Source organism: Hippichthys cyanospilos, chromosome 7 (genome assembly GCF_059441005.1).
Source record: "Hippichthys cyanospilos isolate Australia breed blue-spotted pipefish chromosome 7, RoL_Hcya_1.0, whole genome shotgun sequence".
In the NCBI taxonomy this organism is placed as follows: Eukaryota; Metazoa; Chordata; class Actinopteri; order Syngnathiformes; family Syngnathidae; genus Hippichthys; species Hippichthys cyanospilos.
Genome location: NC_142375.1, coordinates 17,535,825 through 17,559,422, shown reverse-complemented (window position 1 = coordinate 17,559,422; position 23,598 = coordinate 17,535,825). Strand labels below are relative to the sequence as shown.

Below are 23,598 nucleotides of genomic sequence, written 5' to 3'. Positions count from 1 at the left end.
AGGTCAGCAGCAGGAAGGCGACATTAATCAAAGTGATGTCCAGACTGAGGTTGCTGATAGCAACATGCGCACACATATATACTGTATACATCCATATGTTTATTACCACTTTTCTGGTTCTACCTCCTACCTCAAATTGCGATCATTATAAAAGCTTGAGCAATTGCACAGGTAAAGTTCAAAGGTAAACAGGTGTTAAATATAATTTGAGAAAACACTATAAAATTTTCTTTAACTTAGTATTAGTGGTAAATGCACACGTTTCATCATTTCAACATTAGCTGTCACGTAGGTAGAAAATATCACCAACCACTTGGTGCTGTTGAATTAAATTAAATCAAATTGGTTGGATCAGTGGTCCCCAACCACCGGTCCGCGGCCCGATACCGGTCCGTGGATCAGCTGGTACTGGGCCGTGTGGGCCGTAACTGAAATAATTTCACAATTTAGTTCATGTTTAAATCCGCAATTTTCAAAATGGTGAATTTAGATTTGTACCATAGCTCTACAAATTATGAGGCACAAAGCACAGTCAAACTGTACTGGATTGATGTTTTTTTCTTTTGGTGTTTTGGTAGACCGGAACAGAAGAAAGGCTGTTTGCGCTTTTGTGGGTGTGAACACAGCTTGGCATAGACTAGTAAACAGCTCTAAACATTATCTGTGTTTTTTAATTAATTTAACAATAACAAAATGAAACCTTGGCTAGTGATGATTCTTCTAATACCATTTTTTAAAGAACATTTTTCATCCTATTTTCCAAATGTTGCCTCTCTCTCTTACCTCCATTATTTTGCATCGCCTCGAAGCCTCCATGGAGCACGTAATGCATTAACCCATCACTGCATCTTCATAATGGACTTCTAAATATCAACTCATGCCTCTGGTTATGCCGCCAACATTTACATAGAATTGAAACAGTCGCCTTCAGGCCACGCACAGGCAGACATCGATTTGCTTGTTTGTTTGTGTGTGGGGGAAGGGAGGTGTTGGTGTGGGGTGAGTTGTATATGTAATGAATATGCCAAGGGATGTGAAAACTGACATGTGGTGTTAGATAACTGATAGTGGCTTTTATGTGATGCCTCTGTAACCTTTTCTCTTAATGAAAATCATACATTTAGTACTGTATTTTTATAAGCTGCTGCAGGAATAATTACCTTGTAAGGTATTCATACTAAAGCTATTCTGGGGAGAGTTACATGCTAAATACTTTAACGCGCATTTCCTTAAGAACTCACATATAGAGCTAAATCATTCATAACATAGAATAATGATTATTTTCCAAATGGGGGTACAGTACTCGAGATTTTAAATAAAACAAACATGCAAAAATCCTTTTAAAAATAATGATTGAATTCATTTGTTATTATTTCCACTGTGTATTTGAAACGACCACACAGGTTTGCCATCTAGCTTATCGGTAACACAAAGAACAAAACTCCTTATACAAGCAAATGAATATCACCATTTGTTATACATTTCAAGAAACAGATATTTGAATTACACAAATTATTTATTTAAAACAACCACAGCTTTGACTTATATAGATGTTTAAGTTGTGTTTTTTTTTTTTTACTCAATATTACCGCATTGCCTTTATACTTATACTTAAGTTTTTATCATATTTTGAAATTGTGCTCTTGTAGTATATCGTAATAGTGCTGTCAAGCAAATACATTTTTTAATTGATCACAAAATGTTCCATAATTAATCGCCAGTAATTGCGCCGTGAATATATTCTGAATCAAAGATAGTTCTAATTGCTTTCGTTTATCCTTCAGAAGTATTCTTTCTGTAAAATACAACCATTGAACCAAGCAATCAAAACACTCATCTTTGCAGGCATCTTTCTCCTCAAAGAAAAAAAATTCTCATATCTATTTATCTTCTTCTGTTTACTTGTGCCCACAAGCAGCACACTCCAGCAGGGTTGATTTGCGAGGCCCCTTGGAGAAAAATAGATTGTGTTATTTTACTCAAATATATACACTAAAGACATACAACTAATATGCCATGTGAACTTGGCAAAAAAAAAAAAAAGATTACAAGCTGATGGAGATCAAGCTGTTAAGTAACGATCAAAGAAAAACTAGACAAGGGCCCTGTTTATTTTTATGACAGAGATTCTTCAAAAGTAAATGTATCTTGAGTTAACTTATATGTGTGTGTATATATATATATATATATATATATATATATATATATATATGTATATATAATGTGTGTGTGTGTGTGTGTGTGTGTGTGTGTGCATGTACTGCATATAGTCCATACCATGGCATGACTCAATCATCAAGCCTCTTTTTTATGTTTAATCAGATTGCTTGGATTTCATTCCTTGTACTGCTCAACCCCCAGAGAGGTCACAAATGCAAGGTAGCTATGGCCATTTATTATTGGATATCCTGTGTGATATACTATATCACTCGTTATTGCGCTCTATTCATTTTTTATTTGGCATTCCGGCAGCATCTTTCGACATTTACATGTCATTTCTAGGGCAGCTGCAATTCCTACTTTTATAAGAGACAGACCAATGACGGCGTGCAATGAAAGCCAGGCGGTTAGAAATAAAGTCAACAAGCAAGGTTGTACATGGTGAGGGTCGTGCGCGCACCAGTCGGTCAATACCGAGCAATCAATACGAGTAGAAGACGCTCGCTGGATATGGCGCGTGTGTGTTTTATTGCGCGTGTGATATAGAATGGAAGACGGATGGGTGTGTCTGTGTGGCTTGGTAGTGGTGGTCTAGGTGTAGTTATAGGAGGCTGAGTAAATTGTGACTGCTTGCCTGCACTGATGATAGTATTGATCTGATGAAGATCACTTGAAGGTCGAGATATGTTGTCTCTGTTTGGTCTGGTGGTTCTTTCACGGTGGCTTTCCAAACACAAAGGCTTATACAAGGTACACTGTGCTTTGTATCAAATCAAAGCAAGCATTAGGTTCACACATGCACGCATACAACACTTACTAGGTGAAGAAACAAGATCTTGTGAAATTAGTTTGTTTTGTGATTGACAGTTGTGTTACCTATCTTCTCCATAGGTCATTCACACACGGATTAAACAGAAAGCAGACTTGTTAGCGCTTAATTAGTCTTTTAAAGGCAATCAATTAATCTTAAGTGTGCAATAAATCTGATTAGGCGGTCAGTTCCCAAAACACCATCAAATCCATGCAGGTCTTTGAGCCTGATAATGAGTTTGTAAATGGAAATGGGTGTGGAGAGGCAAGGGTTAATAAATGATGGTGCTCGCCCATAAAGACAAAACTATTATGTTCTGAAATTGTAATTCACAAGATAAGGCATTTGGAAAATAAAAAACATTGGGAAGATTATTCCTGAGCAGTTTATATTTTCTTGGGCTGCAATGGATTAGGCGAACGCGTTGGTCTCTTTGAGAAGACGCAACTGTATCATTCCTCATTATTCTCTGACACTCTCCCTCCATCCTCCCCTCTCCCTCGCTGCCCTTTACCTACTTGCTTGTCTCAGGGGAAATTACCACGGCTCCAAATCGCTGTCCTATACAGGCACTGCACACATCGGACAAGTAAACACACACACATTGACAGTACAAGCATTCAAATACACACAGTAGCTGTGTGTTGCCCTGCCTCACTCTGGCAATGCTGTTTACGCTATATTGTGCCCCGCCACCTCCATCCAACCCTCCCCACATATAGTATGTAGCACCCAGAGACACAGTATTACACTAAGAGATTAGAAACATTTACACTGCATTTGTGTGAAGGTCATAATCTAATTGTAATGTATTGCATTTTTAGGAACAACACAACAGATATTGCATGCGTTGTGTACATCATTGTGTTTCTGGAGATACGATATTGAATCTTTTCTGTTGTGGGCTGATCTAATATTTATTCTATATGAGAGTAAATAAAAAGGATCCCTCCAGTATTGAGCGCAGCACACTTATCTTGACTTGCAACTACTGTAAGTGTACAGTTTTTTTGCTGTCTTTCTTAAAGTGGGATATAATTTAACTCATCATTAAATAACTATTTTATGGAATTGGAATTTGATAAACACGTCTTGGAGAAACTAATATATATATATATATATATATATATATATATATGACATAAATGTGGTGTTCAGAAGTTTTCGTGATTCTCTCATCCTATTAAATATTGTATTACTGCAGTTATGCTAATTTCTTGATTTTTGACCAAATAAATTGAGTCAAATACCCGTTCCTTCTCCATGGATATGTGGTTCCATTCTTTTGCTGACGCTCAGCTTGAAAAAGGAAGACTCTGTATCAATGCTTTTTACCCTGTTCCTCTTCCCCAGTCCCATTTTGCATATGTCAAGTCCAGCCTGTGGAAATGTCACTTTGAGCCAAGCGGCAATAGCTCGCCGTCTGCATTTTGATTGCTCACATGCATTAAGGACCGACTCCCAAGGAAGGTTGTGTATTCATAATCAATACTGAGGTACGGCTGCATCCAACTCATCTGTCATTGACAAATACGACTAAACACATTTGCAAAGCTTTACGTTGAGAAGGAGAATTTCAAACATCTGCTGTTGGGCTCATTTGTGGCATCAAATGTTTGGCAACCTTTCAGATCATTTTTTAAAGATTCATTAAATGATGAAATTATTCCTATAAAGTGAGCTATATAGAATCAAGTGAAATTCTTTTAAATACCAAGTAAATTGCAGATGAAATACCCCTGATAATGCTGTTAAAAATGCAACTAGAAGTTATTTTTTTTCTTCCTTTTTATGGGATTTTCTGTGCTGCCACCCCAGAGGGTTACGACTTATAGCAAAGAGGGAAAGTGTGATGATAACCATAAAACTCTAAATGGAGCTCACAGTCATGTAGCAAAAGATTAACAGCAAAATTCCTAAAGGCATCTGTATTCTGACTGGTCAATATCATACGGCAGTGATTTTGCAAATAATGTACCCCTTTTGAAATATTTGCAGTCCAGTAGCCCCTAACACGTTTGTCTTTTTTTTCCGCCAAAAATATTTTAAACATATCTGAGCTATAAAACTTTGTAAAAAGATTTGAAGTGGTATCTTTTGGTGCGTTTTATTCAGAAACTCCAGAAGATAGAGCTTGTAACGTTATCTGCTTTTTTTATTTTGCTGGTAAATTATGTCACTAATGGTAAAGTGCTGTGTTAAAAAATTAACATAGCAAAGGCATATTAAAAAAAAAAGTCACTAACACAGAGCGATGTTGATTACTGTTCCAATTAATTTGCTCTTCGTTTGAAGAGAAACATATACTCTTCCTAGAAAGCATTGAACAAGATTAGCTGATATTTTCAGAAAACCTATTAGAATTTTATGAACCCCTTACTTGTACCCTCATTTAAGAACCGCTGAAATGAGGCAAAGTTGACAATACATCAATAGTACAAAAATGTAATATGCACAATAGTCATCTGTGTTGAGCCTCCTAAAGAGACTCACCTCCCAGGCATACAAATTCATCTTCCTTTCATTTGAGTTGGTAGTGACTTCAGAATTTATTGTCCTTTGTTTCTAAACTTCAGCTGTCCTTTCGTGAAATATGTTTTGATCCAAACAAAAGCGGAGGCTCCCGGGATTCTTTTTGCTCAATTTTCTCGGTAATGTTTTATGAACGCGTGTGATTATTAATGTTTCTGGGTAGGGATACTTCCTCCTGTGGGAAATGTGGTTAAATGACAAAATGTAGCCACAGAGCACACGCATTAAATATGCATGTAACCACTGAAGACATAGCTGAGGGTGTGCATTTGCAATATGAGAACAAAATGATAGATAGTGACTATATTCATCCATAAGGGCAAAATATGTGTGGCTTGTGACTCTGTGGCTTTGAGGACGCACGTGCCGTGCACGCTTGTGAGAGTGTGTGCAGACTGCGGTGGTGGATGGGGGGGAGCAGGAGCGCAATCTAGAAGAAAACAGCGCAAGGTCTTTGTCTGAGAGGGGAAGACAGGACGATTGCTTCTCCTGCAAATCCTACAATGTGTCTGTTTTTTTTCTTATCAGAACGTCTGGCAGATCTTTTCCAATTGGCTTCCCTCTGTCAGCACCCTGCTGAAATGGGAAAGCAGCGACGCAAATTGGAGGAGTAAAAGAAACATTCTCAAGTCACCTAATAGAAAAGATAGGATTATATGGAGAGATGATGAGGGAATGCTATATACGTGCTAAAACAGGCACACTGTTCTTAGAGTGTAAACACTCATATGCACTTACATCTTGTCTTTCCAGCAAATGCTTCTGTGTTGGGTGTAAAAAAAAAAAGTACCCATTTATATTTAATGCTGAGTGTTGATTGATATTGGAAAAAAAAGGTATTTTCCTGCCATCCCCTTGGTTGTGGAGTGTACTTCAGCTGATTCCTCAGTCCTAACTTCCCCTTGATATGATCCCCTTTCAGACCAAGAAGGCCAAGAACTTTGAAGTCCTGGTCGCAGGGATTCCTGGTCCGAGGTTCTTGAGTATTGCCTTCGAGTTTGTGTTCGAACCCAGAGACAGTGGGCGAGGTAGTTCATTCAAGTGGGACTGATGATGTGAAGCAGAGAGGAAAAAATGGCACTTCCGTCCAACAGGTGGCGCTAGCTAAAAAGCTTTATGATAAAAAAGCAGAAACAAAAGAAGCATCATTCATTATTTGTTGCAACATACTGCTCTAGTCGAGCCAAATTTAGCACTTTCTTAATTTATATTCAGCTCAGTTTTCCTAAGACTAATAAATTGATTTACTTTATTAGAGCTGTGCTATGACAGGAAGCTCGGTAAAAATACATGAATTGAAAACGATCATTCGGACTGACCCCGATTGACGGAAGCAAAACCGCTACTTGAAAAAATACATACAGTACAAAGAAAAAGCAGAGGAAGTTGATAAGCATGAATGCTTCTGTTCCATGCATGTTGTATTCTTTTCAAAACTTGGCATCGTAACGCACATGCCCCAAAATACGGAAGCGCTAGCCGACGTCCACCGAGAACTGAGCACCAATTGTAGCAGGTTTCTGATCTCAATCAACTGGACGTAAATCTGCTTCAGTTGGTCTTTGGTCTGTGTCAGAGAGGCCACACTTCACAAGCCTGGGACCACTACACTATGTTTGCAAAAGTATTTTCCTTTGGGTATTCGTGGCGCAAATATGGTGGCAAAACAAGTCGGCCTCCTGTCAAACAGAGGCAACTATTGTAATATATATACAGATTATTTGGCCAATCAAAAATTGAACTGATGTGATAGAATTTTTCTTGCATGGGTTGGAGATGCTCCTTTAATAACCAATCTGACACTCATCTGTTTTCAATTGCGTTAATCTTTGGAGTCTTTTTCGTTTTTGAGCTTTTGCTGCTCCTGTTCCAGCTTTTTTTAAATAATCGCATACATCAAATTCACAATAACTAAATATCAAATGTGTTGTGTCCATGTCGATATATCTAATAAAGAAAAGAATTAGAAAATCATTATATTCTGTTTTATGTACATTTTATACAATGTCCAAGATTCATTTGAAATGTCATTTATATATGGATTTTCCCACGATTTATTTTCCATATTTTTAAATCATCACAGTGTCTGCCATATTCACTCACTGAGACAAAATATGATAATATAAATAACGATTAATGGATGTACTAGTACACTCACCGTGTAATGCATTGACTCTTTCAAATTCTCCTGAGAGGTTATTCACACAACATTGTATTTAAGTGGTTTGTACTCGAGTACATCCCCTCACTGACTGACATAATTCATAATCCATACTAACCTACATGTGCCTCAAGGTTTTGTTTTTTTTTTTCCCCTGATGGCATTCCCCTCTGCTCTAACCCTTCTTAACCCCGAGAACATCTGAACATCTGCTTACTCCATTCTGTTGGCGCTGGCTGTCTCAAAAGCTTTGGGCGTCTTGCCTTGAAACAGGGAAGAAAAAAACTTTTGGCCAGGGCCCCTGGCTTTCTCATTAGTAGTCTCTACGAGTGATGTGTAGGAGCCTTCAGCATTTCTAAGCAAGTTCTCACTGGTCAACCGCCCCCTTTGTAATGCACTGCCTTGACCTGTTCCCACTGCACTCTGTGCGTCTGTGTGTAGTCTGCAGGCCCAGCATTCATTTCCATGAGAATGGAGCGCAGAGAACGTACAGGGGCCACGTTTTCTTTCTCCAGGATGTATGCAGATGCAACTGTGGGGGCAGAAGGGCGACCTCATCCATCATGTGGTGAATAGGCAGGAATTATGGCCTCATGTCTCTGTATAGCACCTGATCAAGACATTCTTGACAAAGGTTAGTCTGGGTAGCGGAACTATATGAAAAAGTGGTTGAATTTGATCAAGTTTTGGATGAAACAGCCTAATTGCTGCTATTTAGATTTAGATGCTTTCAAGTGGTGCGCCACAAGAGTGGTTGGGGGCATTTAGTTTCATAGCGTCTCCTTCCTCAAACAGATGCATCCTTCCCATGAGAAAACAAAAAGCTGATATGTGTCACTTCCTAGTCTGTATTGGTCAAGTGTAAATGGCTGAGCTTTATATTGCTAACCAAAACAGCATTATCTCCCAAAGAATAGAGATGGCATCTTCAAAGTATGTACCTAATTAGTGATTGATAGAGTTTTAAAGGCCAATTTTCAATTGTAATAAATTACATTAAATGTACATTGAAATGTTTGGCTGAAACCAAAAGTAAGAAACGCTTGGTTGAAAACCAAAACACCCCCAAAAAATAAATCCTTAAACCCTCTTTGCTTATTGCCTACTGCCTTTAATGTCGCACACAGCATCATGCACAGCTCCGTAAATGATTGATGAAAAAAAGACCATTTTAATGTGCTCCAGTTTTGTTTTTTGTTTTTTTTTTGCGTGTGTGGTAAATGTTATATTTATCGAATAACAAAATCCTAGCTATATTAGGCATTGTAACCATAAGTGACATGATATACCACGTAGTCATAAGTGATTAGATAGGCCAAAATTACGTCGAATATTGAAGTCATTTAAACTCCATCGATCTTTTGGATGTGTCAGCTTCAATATATTGATAGGAAGTCCACACTATATAGTCATTTGCAGTTATTAACATTTGATGCATTGACAGACTTTTTATCTGTTTGAGTTTGAAGTGTCTGACCATGTTTGAATGAAATCAGATACATAGTTAGTGGCTAGCTCTAATGCTGGAGACTTGTACTTTTATTCCACATAATATATCATATTTAATCGCTGGCGTGATAAGAATTTTTTTCAATGGTGGTGTGTTCATGTTGGTACCTATTAAAAAAATATATATATATTACGGCTATTGCATTGTCATTTGTATTCTTTGGTTTATTTTGAACTTGGACTTCCTCCTCCAGTATTTGTGGGTGAAATTCAGACAGATGCTTACTAGCAGCGGTTTTTGCATTCCCACCATCCTTTTTTTGATGTAGTTTAAGTTTTAATTGTCTGTGTTAGAAACCATTTTTGTTTCCTCCATGTGCAGCTGCACAGTGAGAAAAATAATATTTATGCACATTTAAACACAATTACTTAGATTTGGTGAGTATTTCCACATGTTTGTTATTCATTTCAAAAGCTTTGAAAATGTTATGTATCTCTGTAAACAGGATAAGTAGCTTAAAAATATACCCCTTAAAATATACATGAGGCAAATTTCCAACTCTCACTAGAGGTGATGTATAGTAGGGTTACACTGACATGTTATTTCACATCACAAGATGAAATGGTTATAGAGGGTATTTGCTTCTTTTCACATCATGTTCACACAGACGGCTATTAACATTCATTATTATGGTGTTTTTCAGGACATCTGAAAAATCTGACAGCAATGAATTCATTTTTCTGTCATTAACACCTTGTTGTTGTAATGATAAATGTGAGTTAATCAAGACAACAAAGGCACTAGATGTAAAAGCAGTGTTAGTGATAGCGGCGCTACTATATGCAATTTACACAGTGTGATAAGTATCTCAGAAAATATTACACTCCTGACTGTATCTGGTGAGAAATACAGACTAATATTACATTGGTAATATTTTTATCTAAGCTATGACATTGTGGCACCATTTCATGCAAATGAAAATAAAGGTGAGATTGCCTGCACAGATGTCCTCCTCCTCAGTAATACATTTCTAAAATATTGTGTATGCCATGAAAGACTCGCTCGCTTTACAGTGGTAAACAAAAACTGCGAGTTTAATAAAAGAGTGTGTCACTTTTTTCAAATACGTACAATGAATGTGTGTCCGCAGGTGGGAAGTACAAGAATGAAAAGTGTTATCCATCCGTTTATTTTCAATCCTGCTTGTCCTCATTTGGTTCACAATTTGTGAGACAGAAATGCTAACCAGTAAGCAAACATGATGCACTGATATGCTAAGTCAAACCTAAATTCCATACTTTGGCATTAAAATATATTCGCCCAGTGGCATCATTGATCTAGGGCAGTGGCCCACCAAATTCCGCAGTTTGTGCAGTTTTTCTTTCTTTTTTAGTTAACTAAAATTTACCTAAAATAATCTATTGCTGTAATGGATAAAGTAATCAATTAATACTTAATGCAGTATTTAATTCATTTAGTACCAGCTGTTTTCGGACAATGTTTTAGCCAAACACTTGAAACAATTTAAGAAAGATATACATAAGCGTGGGATTGAATGTCAGGACTTAAAAATAAATACATAAATGATTTATTAGATAATGACATGTTGTTATCCGTTACTTTGCCTTTGTGTCCTACAAGTATGTCCTAGTCTACTTCTATCTCATGTGCAGATTCAAACAGCTAATTAGTCAGCAAAGTCAGATCATTTTATTATTCTCTAAATATGCAGTTTGTCAAAAAATGACTTCTGCCAGATTATCAAAGGGTCAAAAAATAGTTTATCCATATGAAATTGGCGAATAAATCAAAGACAGTGAAATTTTCCCCTTGATGTGGGCTCTTGAAGCGAATAAAACCTACTTACTGTATGACTTGCACAAATATAACCAGTTAATGGGTGGATGAATGGATGGCTTGATTATTGCTGCAGTTTGTGCTTACAAATATTGAGATGGAGGTTGAAACAGAAAAAGAGCTAAAAGAAATGTACTGTGATAGTGTCCCTGGTGGTGTGCCACATTTTTATGTTCATGTAAAGTAACTGTAGGGTATCCATCCAACACTGCTTGGTCCCCAGCTCTGTGGGCGGGATGCAGAGTTTCCTCGCATCTCTCGATTGGCTGGCTGGGAGTGACGTTTCCTGTGCCGCTTCCTGGTGTCTGGCTGCTCTCCGGGGGAGGATGAGAGATGCGACACTGCGGTGTTTGCTAGTCTGAACAAAATGGCTGCGAGACCATTGACGCCGAGAGCTCACTGAAACGCCTACCATGACCGTGCTCTGCGCCGTCTGGACCCTCGCAGAATGTATTTTCCCGGAGTCGCTTCTCACTTTACATTTGCGGTAGCCGGCGCGTCACAAGTCGTCCCGCTGGTCACCTAAAAGAAAAAAAAAAAAATCTTTTTTTTCTTTTCTTTTTTTTTTTTTGCACTTTAAACCAAGTTGGCCGGCTGGCTTTCTGACGGCTTTCGGCTAGCTCGGACAAATAAAACCTGCGACATTTTTTTTTTTCCTCGAGGCTTTTCGAGGATCAACTTCTAACTACCAATGTTGACAAGATTCTAGCTGCGTTTTACAAGGTCATTTTTATTCGTATCGTTTGTTTTTGTTGTTACTGCCTACGCCTCCTCCCCCGCCCCTTATCACATATGGCGTTTTAGCCTTCATATTTTTGCGCCATTTTTTTAATGTTACCCTCTAGCTACACATTGCAAAAAATGTGGTTTTGTATATGTGGTTGAGGAGGGGTGCGTTGTTTACCTCGCGTCCTGTCACCAAGCTGCTACGGCGGCCGCCGGCGAAGCTGCCAAGTCTTGACTGAATCTGCTCCATCGATTTACGGGTAACTTTGGAGAGGACACCGAGGATTGATTTCAAGCTGCCCAAGCCGTGTTTAACGCAAGGTAAGTTTATAATCATTGTCTCTCTCTCTCTCTCTCTTTGATTTTAAGTCCTCGTATGATTATTAACTGTTATTTGGTGTTTCACCAAATGCTAATTGTGTTGGTTTTCATCGAGATTCCCCCGTAAATAAGAAACGATGCGATACTAAATGTTATTTGTGGTATGGTGTGCAGCTGCACTACATTAAACATAATAAATCAGTGTACGATGACATTGGACCTGAAACTTTAGTGTTATATCACAGCTCTTCTGTGATTGGTTAAAGAGGACTAGAGAACATTCTGCACATGTGAATAGTTTCTTTTTCATAGCTTAGAAGGCATTGCATTCGTATTAAGTGTCAAATGCTTTTTAGGGGGGTGCTTCTTATGGGATGATAAGTGAATGCATTGGCCTGATGGCAGCCTTCTTATGTTTTGAAAATTGCCTTTATACAATAGTGTAATCTGCCCTTGGTTAATGTAGCTGCGATACATCCTGTATCTTGTACATTCCCCTACACTAATTCCAAGAACATTATTAAACATGTCCATCCCGCTCATCCTCCATTCCCCCACCTCGACTCCAGATACTGATTGAACTATCGCCTTCCATTGCATTGCAACCCCCCCCCCCCCCTTTCCTGCATCCCCAGGCGCCCAAGTACAGCTTTTAATACCTCTCCGACATGTCTTAATTGAAGTACACAATTTCCTGTTCAATTTCAACCTCCCCAGCCCCTCTCTCTGTCATTGTCTGTCAGAAATGTCTTATCTTAATCGTCACACACCAGTGCCATGTGTTAAAAAAAAATGTCAAGAACACACAGACATGTGTAGCAATGGAATGCATTTCTCCAGCCTCAATGCTCTTTTACTGGCGTGTGCAAGCATTTTTTTTGGCCAACCTCGAGGTCCTGGCAGTTGGTTAATGCCTTGCGGTTGCTAATCAGGTCATGAGGTGCCTCCCGCATGCCCCTCAACACCCAGCTGGCTCACAGATGCACATACACACAACTTGTTTTCTTCCAGAGAATAGTTTCCTCCCGTTTAGACAACCGCCAGTCTCTCCCAAAGGCTGACGTGTAGCAAATAAAAAGGTGGCTGTGAAAAGATGTTGCAGGGGCCCTCTTCTGCCCATAAACTAGAGAATAGAGGGAGGAGATGGAGCCTACACTTGTTGACAAAAGGGAATCTGCTGTAAGTCCTTCACAATCGGGCTTCCAAGCATACGAAACACCCATATGAGCAAGCCGCCCAAGTGGATAAAAATTCTTCTACATTTATGATTAATTATTACAGCTCAAATTTAGCGGCTGTGGCTGCCATTGAGACGTTACGGTGTGGCAGTCCCCCTTTTTATGGCATTCTTAATGAGATTGAGTGGTGCAAAAATGTGACATTCCATCAGTCTGTCGAACACATACAGTTATTCATACGTAAGCTGCAAATAATTTCATACTAGTTATGTTTATATCTCTCATAATGGTCTGTAATGTATCAAATCATTGTTTTCCCTAGTAAAAGTCAGATGTTTGCAAATGTGTTTAGACAGCAAACTAGTAAAAGCTGAAGCACCTCTGATGGTTCTGGCAAAAATATGCATTCCATTTTGTCTTTGTTTAATAATCATATTGCAATCAAACCATGTTAAGTTATTAAGTTTAAACCATCTAGGAATTAAATATGGGACATCCTCAAAAACAGTAGTCATCCCGTGGCCAGCTGAGGCTTGAATTATTTCAAGGGAATCCTCTGACAGACTGCCTCTGATAGGAGAAAAGGCTTGCATGTTTTGTTAATGCTTTCTCTGCAGTTTGTCAACTACAAAGCAAAAGAACATGAATTAATCTCCGGCAGTATATTATTGCATACTTAAGAGTTAAAAATTAGATCAGTCACAGTTGTGTTGTGATTTCTTTTTCTTGGCAGCGCCCTTGTGATGAAGGCTGTTTGTGCTGTATATGTTTTAACTACTTCAAGGACAAAACCACTATCTGTCATGTCTTATCAGAGCACATCTGAGTAATTTGTTGCAAATAATACCCAAGGTTTGTTTTCTATTGTCTGACCTTTTACTGATAATACACAGCAACCCATCTAGTCCTCAAGTTGTAACCATCAAAATGCCAATTTAGGAGTTGTCATACACTTTATTCTCGACCGCACTATCCCGCAATTCTTATATTGTCCATTTCTGGCAGCGTATTCAGCCCATTCCTTAAGACGCTCCAAGTTCCAACAAACAAAAAGTGCTTTGAGACATTTCTGTTGGCTCCACTAAGTCCCACTTAGTCCTGCTTCAGAAAAGTGGCTTATGTTGTCTATCCCCTTTCCTCCTCATCACTGACCTTATCCCAGGCCTGACCATGGTGGTTACCGAGCCCGTCATTATGAAGCCTTTCATACAACTGGCACAGAACTGATAGATAACACGCTTAACAGCACCACAGGGTGCTGCTCCAGTGTGGGGAGGCATTGACAGCAGGATCAGCTGGTTTCAATTTGTGGCTGTCAAAAGCTATTAACCTCCTCCTCTAAACTGTGATGGCTATTTTCAAGTGTAGGGGGCAGAATAAATAAATGCCTGTCAGTTGAGTTTGATGTGGACATTGAAATAATTGAGGAGTATAACTGTAGATTCGGTTGTTTTCAGTAATAATCTGGAAACCCCGGGATTTTTTGTGCTATCTTCTAAGGATGTCACCTGTAGATTTGCTTACGGACATCTGCCATGGTAATTCTGCTCTCTCATCAATACATGAGTTTGGGAAACACAAAGAGCTATTCGATGAACTTGTTCAATATATTTTTTTTTCTTTTAAAAGAGGGAAAAAAACAGTCTTTGAAATGTAGTTATAAATGACAAATTTGTCCATATCACATTAGTGCTGCAATTAACGATTGTTTTAATAATCAATTATTCTTCCAATTATTTTGTTGGTTAATCAATTAATCTGATTAATTAACACTTAAGTTTCTATTCTATTCCTTTCTTCAAGTGGACATTGCAAAGTCATTTGATTTGATATGAAAATGTGAATAATTTTTTCAAAGTAAAAAAAGCAAATGTTTGCATATGTTAACTATTGATTTAACACAATTATTATAAGTCTGCTTTCTTACAGGACTAAAGAAATATGGAAATATTTCCAGTCGAGAGGCTGAAATTCCCAGCGTTTGTGCAATTTTAGGCCCCTAAACGATTAATCAATCATGAATAATTATTTTTTGTAATCAATTAGTTTTAATGAATTCATTGTTGCATCTCTAAATCACATTTGCTACACGCTAAAGCAAAGTCTGAATATCACAGGGTTTTTTTGTTGTTTTTTTTTTTTCACCCTGTGGGAGGTTACATATTTTACTTTTCTTGCCTGTTGTAAGCCTCCTTCTCCAGCATATGTGCCAAAGGAAGGGGCAGGGCTTAAGGGGCCCAGCAGGGGTAAGCCAGGTCAGCAATGAAGCATGGAGGTGGAGTAGCGTGGGGGGCGGCTGGGACCTGGCGAGCTGATGCTTGTGAGTCTTGGCACGGCTCCAGGGGAATGTTCAGTGTGTGGGGCTTTATTTGGGGCCCAGTTCCCTCCCTCGCTTTCTTGTTGGCTAATTGGAGACACGGTGGGAAGGAGCATGGCATCACATGGAAGAAGCCTAACGGGGAATATGCGGGACATCCAATTTAAATGTTCCCGTTTTCATTTCCAAACTAACATTAGACAGCCTTGCTTATTATGTAACAGGGCTTGAGCCCAACACCACATCCAAAGCCCTCGGTTAAGGACGTGGAAATAGCACTAGCATACGCCACCTGCTCTTCTACTGGGATTAGAGTTAAGGCTATAGATTTATGCGTTTTTTTAATTTTAGTTTTTTCAGCACATTTAACTCAATGCATGGTTGTTGGTTAGACTTTACACAATCAGTATTTTGAATAGGCAAAAAACACGGCATTGTGTAACCAGGTGGCCATTATACCTGCTACTGACATTGCAGTCTATCATATTTGAGCTGCCTGTGCTTCTGATACCTCGAAGATTGAATCTCAAATGTAAACATCAATGCACACGACCACCCTTCAATTTTTTGTCATAAGTACAATGAGAGTTGTTCAACAATAAAATGAGTTTACAATAATGCGGTTAGCGCAAATGACTTTGCACATTTTTCTAAGAAATGAACATAATATCAACTGTCCACTTGTTTAGGCTCAAGATTGTTGCTCATATTGTTGTGAGTTGTCAGACAATTGTTCATTTTGGTGTGTGCAATGTCAGGATTCTGTCAGAGTAACCTTGATCCGTCTGCCTCGGCTGATTATCTCATTTGTCTTTGCATGCACCGCATTTTTCATATTTGGATCTAGTTATTACGACCATTTCATGCACAGTACTAAAGAACAGCAATGGCAACATCAAGACAATGCAACATGCTGCAGCTAACATTAGTATAATGCATCTTAAAAAGATTTCACAGCGTTCAGGGGTTGTCCCAATTAATTATATTTCAAAAACAATTAATAAAAAAAAATCAATCCTTATCACAATCAATCAGGAAAATGTGTTCATTTCTTAATCATTCAAAATTGTATCATGCATCTTCTAAATAATCCTGCAAACACAAATCAGCCCAAAAGGAAAATTATAATGGCTTGACATCTCCTTGAATTCTGTCAGCTTGAGCACCAGCGGCAGACATCCTGCTCGGTCCCATTCTGTTTTCCCACTTAATTAGCTGCTGCCGCGTTTAAAGTTTCATTTCAACTTGGCTTCTTCCCCAGCAAAGATAGGGAGTGCTAACCTCAAAGCTGTTATTTATAGCACCAACTTTCTCTCTCTCTCTGTCTCTCTACCTCTGTGTTGGACTTTATCCTCTCCCTCCTTGCAACTATCCGCCCACCTTCAGCCACGTCAACAAATCCCATCTTCCATTGATCAAATCTGGTCTTGTGGCAGTAAAGAATGTTTTTTTTTTCCCCTTTTACACACTTGGATAAGTCGAAGCTGGTATGCGCACAATGCTCACAACGACAATAACAACTTTGCTCATTGAATTCACTGGCTTATTTATTTTTTCCACACAGATCCTCATGTTAAGTTGAAAGCTCACACTAGTAGATACTTTGGAGAGTTCCCAATGGACAGGAACATCCTTAAGCCATACAGTATTTTAGGGCCGCAACTAACGGTTGTTTTAGAAGTTATTATTTGCTTCATTATTTTTCTGATGAATTATTATTAATTATGAATTTAATGTCAATTTTGAAAATGATCAATTTTCATTCATCACAATGACGATAGATCTGCTTTCATACAGGAGTAAAGAAATCTGAAAACATTTTTAGTCGACAGACTGAAATTTTGAACATTTGGCCAATTTTATTGGCCAATTAATTGATTACCGATTAATTGGTAACTGATTTGATTGTCGATTAACTGTTGCATTTCATTGCATTAGTTTTTGCATTGTAAACAAAACCAACTCTTAATTCGGTCGCTATCACACTACAGTTTGTGTTAGATTTCACTGGTTCCAATTTTATAAGAATAAACAGGTGATCTCTGCTCCCATCATTGTTCTACTTCTATAATGAAAATCATGTTCCTTTTTTGTAACCCACAAGACTCTCTGGTTTGGCTAAACGGTAACAGTGGTAGCTAGTAGGTTTACCACATAGTGTAACGGTTGGAATGTATTGCTTCACTTTTTGTCGACATTATGTCCCTGTGTTGTGATTAGTGCCATTCAAAACATGTCAAGCTTTTGTGTCTTCCCTGCAACATCTTCGCTTTTTAACATTGTCCTTGTCTGTAGCAATGCAGCAGGTCTTTAGGGTTCTATCATCTGTGCACCGTCTCACTCTTCTTTCTCCCAGCCTATACATATTAGTAATCAAGGCACATAGTTATTTGTGTGCTTGCCACCCCCGCCTCTTCTCTCACTCCCTCCGATTGTCTGCCAGCCTCTATCATGCTTACTTCACTTTTTTTCCTCCTTTCTTCACTATCCAGTGAGGATTCTTATTTCTGTCTTTTCCACTTTCAGCCTCAGCTCTCCTTTTTTGCCCTGTCTGGTTCTCCGGCGGCTGTCGTTCTTAATTGGTGTTGTTCTGTGTCTGCTTTCATCCGCCGCCTGTTTTTTCCCCACTCGTCCTCACATCCGCCCACCTCATTCTATCCCCCTTCCCTTTCCCCAGAATCACTGACAGAAAGACAGGCACCAGACACACTGCTTCTCTGCCATCTTTGTCAAGCTTTTTCTGGGCTTAACTGTGTGTATCTTTCTACAGACAGCTTGCTTTGCCTTACTGTGTTGACTACAGTTGTGCCACTCACTCCCATGATGTCCATCTATTCTATCCAATTTAAATGTTCCAAATATAAATATCGGGAAATAATTAGTTAAAAATAATCTTCTTAAATAATTCATGTCCAGATTTCACGTAAATCCATCCCAAGATCAATTCTGGGTATTGGTTTTGATACAGTCTCAAACTCGGGGTGCCAAGAAAATCAGAATATCCCTGGAGAAAAACAAGGAAATACACAGGAATTTCCACAAAGCTCATTTCTTTTGACCCCAAAGCAGATTATTTTGATTTCTATTGTCCATTGTTTAAGAATATTAATACATCAGATGTTGACCATTGTGTTTGACTTCAGAGGGTGCACTTAATTTGTATGTTAAATTCAAATTATTCAGTACTGGCTCACCACTGATTAGATGCTTGTGTCTGCAGTACAGAGAGAGAGGCAGAGAGACAGGTAAAAATATGTGAGGTAGTCTACCCTGGCATTTACTTTGTCAGCTAAAAACCCAACTGTCCCTGCTGTCATATTTAAAAGAAAAACACCCGCAATAAAGTCGGGTGCTTTTCCTCACATGTGCACTAAAAATTGTTTTGCATCAACAGCAGATTGAAAAGTTGAATCTCAAGTTGGATATCATCAAAGATGTAGTGTTAGGACAGATGATATAAGAGTGAAACATTGAACGGAAGCATGGGTACTGAAACCGTGAGTGGCAGCATGGGTATGGAAATTATGTTGTAAGAATTCTCAGCAAATTCTCATTTAAATTTAAAAAAAAAAACATTTAACATTCACCAAGCTGTAATTGTCACCATAAGTCAGCTTTGTAGTTATATTGTAAAGATGACCTCGTTTGCGCCTTCAAACTTCCACCGTCTTCAATGTCACATCTGCCAATATTAGCATTGCTAATTCACTTTTGACTATGCTCCCAAAGATTAGTATGACCTCTGAACGCTGCTGCGTGCTATTCAGCATCTCTTGCAGGCACAAATAAGGTTGATACTCCTTTGTCTGGGATTCACCCTTGTGCTGTGCATAATTTTAAACTGACTTGACTGATTGTATAAATCATTAACTCATTCACTGCCATTCATAGCTATATAAGTCAAAAATTCATTTGTACTGGACTGGCATGAATGTGTTAACTTATTCACTGTCTGCCCAATCAAATGGATTTCTGAAGTCTATAGCAGTCAATGAATGTGTTAACATAATTGCCATTGTAGTTGGGTTGCAATAGGCTTTAGAAGAATCACTTTTAGATAGGGAAGCTTCGGCCACCAAATATTTTCGGCCGAAAATGAGAAAGTAATGCATTTTTGGTTTTGGGATGAAATGACAATTAAAACCGAAACAATTTTAGCCAAATCACTATGTTGTGAAAAACTGTTTTAATTTCCCACAAGCACACAGGAGACAAAAGGGGGCATCGTTTGGTTGGCAACTATTCCCAAGCATTTTCACGGGTCAAGATTTGAGCTCATCTGAGCTTCCACTTCTTTCTTGGGGTTATGGGCAAGCAAAATAAAAGACCTACCAGGGAAGACGAACAACATCACTTCACATGACAACAGAGGCCAACTGCAAAACAATTACACCAAACATATACATACATGGAAATCAATGCAATGGCCGTATTGTGCTTCTCTTTGGAAGTTGGCATTTGCACAAGCGGATGCTACCACCTAGCTTTACTCTTCCTCCCAACTCTGTTTTTGCCATCTCATAACGTCTCCACCAACATTAACAAAACAAAAGTCATATTCAATCATCTGATGCTAAGAAACAGCCATTCAATTACACTGTCATTGTATGATGCGTCACAAGTCTCAAGCTTTTGCGTGAGCTTTGAATGATAACTGCAAATGTCTAAATAATGTGGCTTCCCTATCATTATATATAAGCTGAGGCTGACATAAATAAATTGAGATTTATTGTGGTTAAATTACTTAATTACAATAAATGGTCCATCTAGTCAGGCGTGTTTACAATACCTAATGAATAAACTCAGATTCTGTCTTCCATTCTAGCAATTGATAGGTCAATGAATAAAAACTAAAGAATAAACATAAATCTGGACAGGAATAATGGTCACATGTCCAGATCTATGCAGGCCTCTGCTTGTGACGTTACGATGTGAGTTTTTTTTTTTTTTCAGCCAAGTGGTTCTCATTGTTGGTGTTTGAGTTCTGCCAAATCTGTTCATTTTGGTGCATTCCTACTTTTAGGAATGTTTTGCCCAAAAATATTATGACTTTACTAGATCTCTTTGTGATGTGCAACTATATTCATTCACCCATTTGATCGGATAAATTCATGAGCACCAAAGGTATCCTCCCACCCTCACGTGGAAATTACTGATTTTACAGAGAAGCATCAGCAGATCTGAGAAAATATTCTGTGTCCTTAGAACACAAAGAACAAGTATATAAACACACACACACATAAGCTGTCCACAAGACCCAGGTCATATTTCCAATCATTTCCAGAGCCGTCACAAAGGAAATACAACACATTCTAGCCTTTGGGTAAGCTATGCAGCAAGTTTGACTCACACAGCCAGTATTATGTATTATTCTGTCACATTGTTGACATTAGCACTGTCCTTGGAGACCTCTCAAAGATCGAGCATCTCGCTTATGTCAATTCCACTTCTAGAATGACTTTCACTTTTGCTATTCGCTGTCTTCATCTGTCTTCCTAATTCATATTGTGTTGTCAGTTTTCACCCTTGTATCCCTTTTTTTTTTTTTTTTTTAATAAACGTTCTTTTATACTTTTTGACTGAAAGGAAAATATTCCTTAGACCTGCCAAGGACTATTTACATATGAAGGGAATCTTGCCGTTGGAAACTTTTTTCCAGACACGGTGTGTGCTCATTCCACAGCATGAAATAAATCAAATGAAAAGGGTTTCCAGTTTTCACAGATATGTTTGGAATGCATGCACTGATTCCATGACTGCATCAATGACTTGTCAATTTTGTGTACAGTACATTGTAATTGAGATAATGTGAACAAGGTTCATCAAAGCCTGGAATTCTAGGTTTTTTGACTATTTTTGGATCCTGTTTTACAGCTGAGAAAAGCAAGCTTAACAAGAAGGAGAACCATTTGATGGAAGAAAAGAAAAAGAAAAAACAAGAAGAAAAGATCAAGAAGGACATCGCTCAGAAGAAGGTGATTCACGTTCGCATTCACTGAAGCTATGAATAGATATTGCTAACGGTTTTTTGTTGTCAGTGAGGATTCAAGGAAAAATATTAACAGTATTATACACACTTAGAGGTGCCAAATTTAATAGACAATGAAATCATTGTCAAATTAACAACTTTTTTTTATTATAATCATTTAGAGCCATTAGTTAATGAAAAATTGTCTAAATTATCTAGTTTCAGCCTCTAAACAGGAATTATTTTGATTGGGTTTTTTGTTTAATCATTGTTTTACTTTTTAAAACAATGAACGAACCAGTAACTTAAATACATTTAAATGTCAAATACAAATCTATGAGATTTTTTTCATTAATAAATTATTCTAATATTCAATACTGATATTTGTGTTTGGGAAAAAAAATTCTTCAGACGTGGAAAAATTGAGGACTATCTCTTTCTGTTGCACCATGGGAAATATGTCAGATCCTCAGTCAGTCAAGTCTAATACTTTTAAAAATTTCATTTCATGCATTTATTTCAAGCAAACCAATTTCTCTCTCTCCTGCAGGCTGCTGAACAGAAACCCAAACGTGAGTACCAGTCAATGACATTTTTATTTCAAAATTTAAAAACTCCATTAGAATTGTTTAATGTAAATCTGCAAAATAAAACACATGTACTTTGGTGTCCTTGCCCAACCCCATTGGACACATACAGTATGCGCACACATGCACAATTTTGTGCGCCGCCTCTCAAAAACACACACGCAGTCAAGTGAAATGCAGAATGACGTCTCGTGTGCCCGCAGCAGCAGGCAGTGAAGCGAGAGGGCATCCTGACAGAGCAGTGTGTTGGGGCTACAACAGGCAGTGGGGAGATGAATAGAGAAATAATGGCGTTAAGCTGTGGGCTCAGGACGGAGGTTGGGGGAGTAAAACTATGTCCTCGCTTAACCTTGGTGTTGTATTTAAATGCAAACACAAACAAGGTATTTGTGTGGGCTTTTAATTTAGAGGTTCTTTTTAATTAGATTTTTCTGCTTTCTGATTACAAAACAGGAATATTTTATTATTCTGTAGGGGCAAGCTAAATGGATTAGCACTTTCTGCACAGTATACACTACAGTGTACATGGTTATCATGCGAATGAAGTGAGCTAGTTCATTATGACATGGACTTGGTGGGATCAGCATTAAAGAGTCGGTTATCTAACACACTTGCAGGTCTGTCATATGACTGTTGTTGCAGCCTCTTGTTTTGCAATAAGAGCCTCTTCTGTACAATTGACCCGGAATGATCAACTTGATTTTTTATTTTTTAACTCACAGTATTGTATGCCCACAATAAGCAGATGCCAGTCCTGATCTGGACACAGATGTGTTTTGTTCAGTTTATTTCATGCATCGAGAATCTAGAATCAAACAGCCAAACATATATTAACAAAAGAATAGAACAAAATAGAATAGGACTAAAAGTGAATGAAAAAGGAGCAGGGGACCTTTGTGCTCTTGGTCCATACTTGTCAAGTATTTCATTTTGGAGCTTTTTTTTTTAGATGGTCAACATGTTTACTTTCTTTGACATCAACTTATAGATATTTCTGCAATTTCAATTTTATTTATTTTGACACCTTGTAAAGTAAAAAGTCCGACTTATTTGAGCTTTACATTAGTCTTACTTCCTTCTATTTTTGCACATTATGGTAGTGAATGTTTGAGCACATAGAATGAACAACCAATCACATGTAATGTTGTTTCTGACTAACTCAGCCAATCGAATAAGATGTAATGTACTGTTTGCTTACTCGAAGCAGGAAAAGTTGATGATTCCAAGCAGGAAAGTTTATGAGAAACCGATGTTTTCTTTTTCAAATTGAGAAAATTTCTTAGAGTCTACTGTAGTTCTGTGTTGGATAATCCTTTTTTTGACATTTTACGACCAGTTTATGATTGCAAAATGTTTGGTCTTGGATTATAAGGCGTGTAGTATTTAGTCATCTTTTGGATGACTGCTTGAGGTAGAACTTCCAGTCACACAAAAGTAGTTGATTTTTAATGTGCTATATTCAACACTCAATGATGGTGCAGCTGTTAAAGGGGTCTTTTGGTCATTTATTTTATAAGATGATAGTAATTA

The 23,598-nt window shown here is 38.1% G+C and overlaps 2 protein-coding genes and 1 long non-coding RNA gene across 6 annotated transcripts in view; 2 read left to right on the top strand and 1 right to left on the bottom strand.

Moving 5' to 3' along the window:
• Nucleotides 1-9,121, top strand: part of LOC148421374 (uncharacterized) — a 91,717-nt gene extending 82,596 nt beyond the window's left edge. For all 3 annotated transcript variants that reach the window (XR_015866196.1, XM_088420022.1, XM_088420021.1), the window contains one exon: nucleotides 8,106-9,121. Coding sequence is in view for 2 of the 3 variants with exons in the window: in XM_088420022.1 (XP_088276148.1) it covers nucleotides 8,106-8,240 (135 nt within the window). In the remaining variant the exon portion in view is untranslated. The remainder of the gene's footprint in view (nucleotides 1-8,105) is intronic.
• Nucleotides 9,122-10,872: 1,751 nt separating this feature from the next.
• Nucleotides 10,873-12,239, bottom strand: LOC148421373 (uncharacterized). Its single transcript, XR_015866115.1, has 3 exons — nucleotides 11,876-12,239; nucleotides 11,384-11,493; nucleotides 10,873-11,280 (listed from the first exon to the last, which is right to left on the bottom strand). It is a non-coding gene; the product is annotated as an uncharacterized LOC148421373 (long non-coding RNA).
• The window catches only part of LOC148421372 (trinucleotide repeat-containing gene 6C protein-like), a 42,766-nt gene continuing 30,480 nt past the window's right edge, over nucleotides 11,313-23,598 (top strand). For both annotated transcript variants that reach the window (XM_088419277.1, XM_088419275.1), the window contains exons 1-3: nucleotides 11,313-12,018; nucleotides 21,388-21,488; nucleotides 22,032-22,053. In XM_088419277.1, the coding sequence (XP_088275403.1) occupies nucleotides 21,426-21,488; nucleotides 22,032-22,053 (85 nt within the window). In that variant the 5' untranslated portion in view covers nucleotides 11,313-12,018; nucleotides 21,388-21,425. The remainder of the gene's footprint in view (nucleotides 12,019-21,387; nucleotides 21,489-22,031; nucleotides 22,054-23,598) is intronic.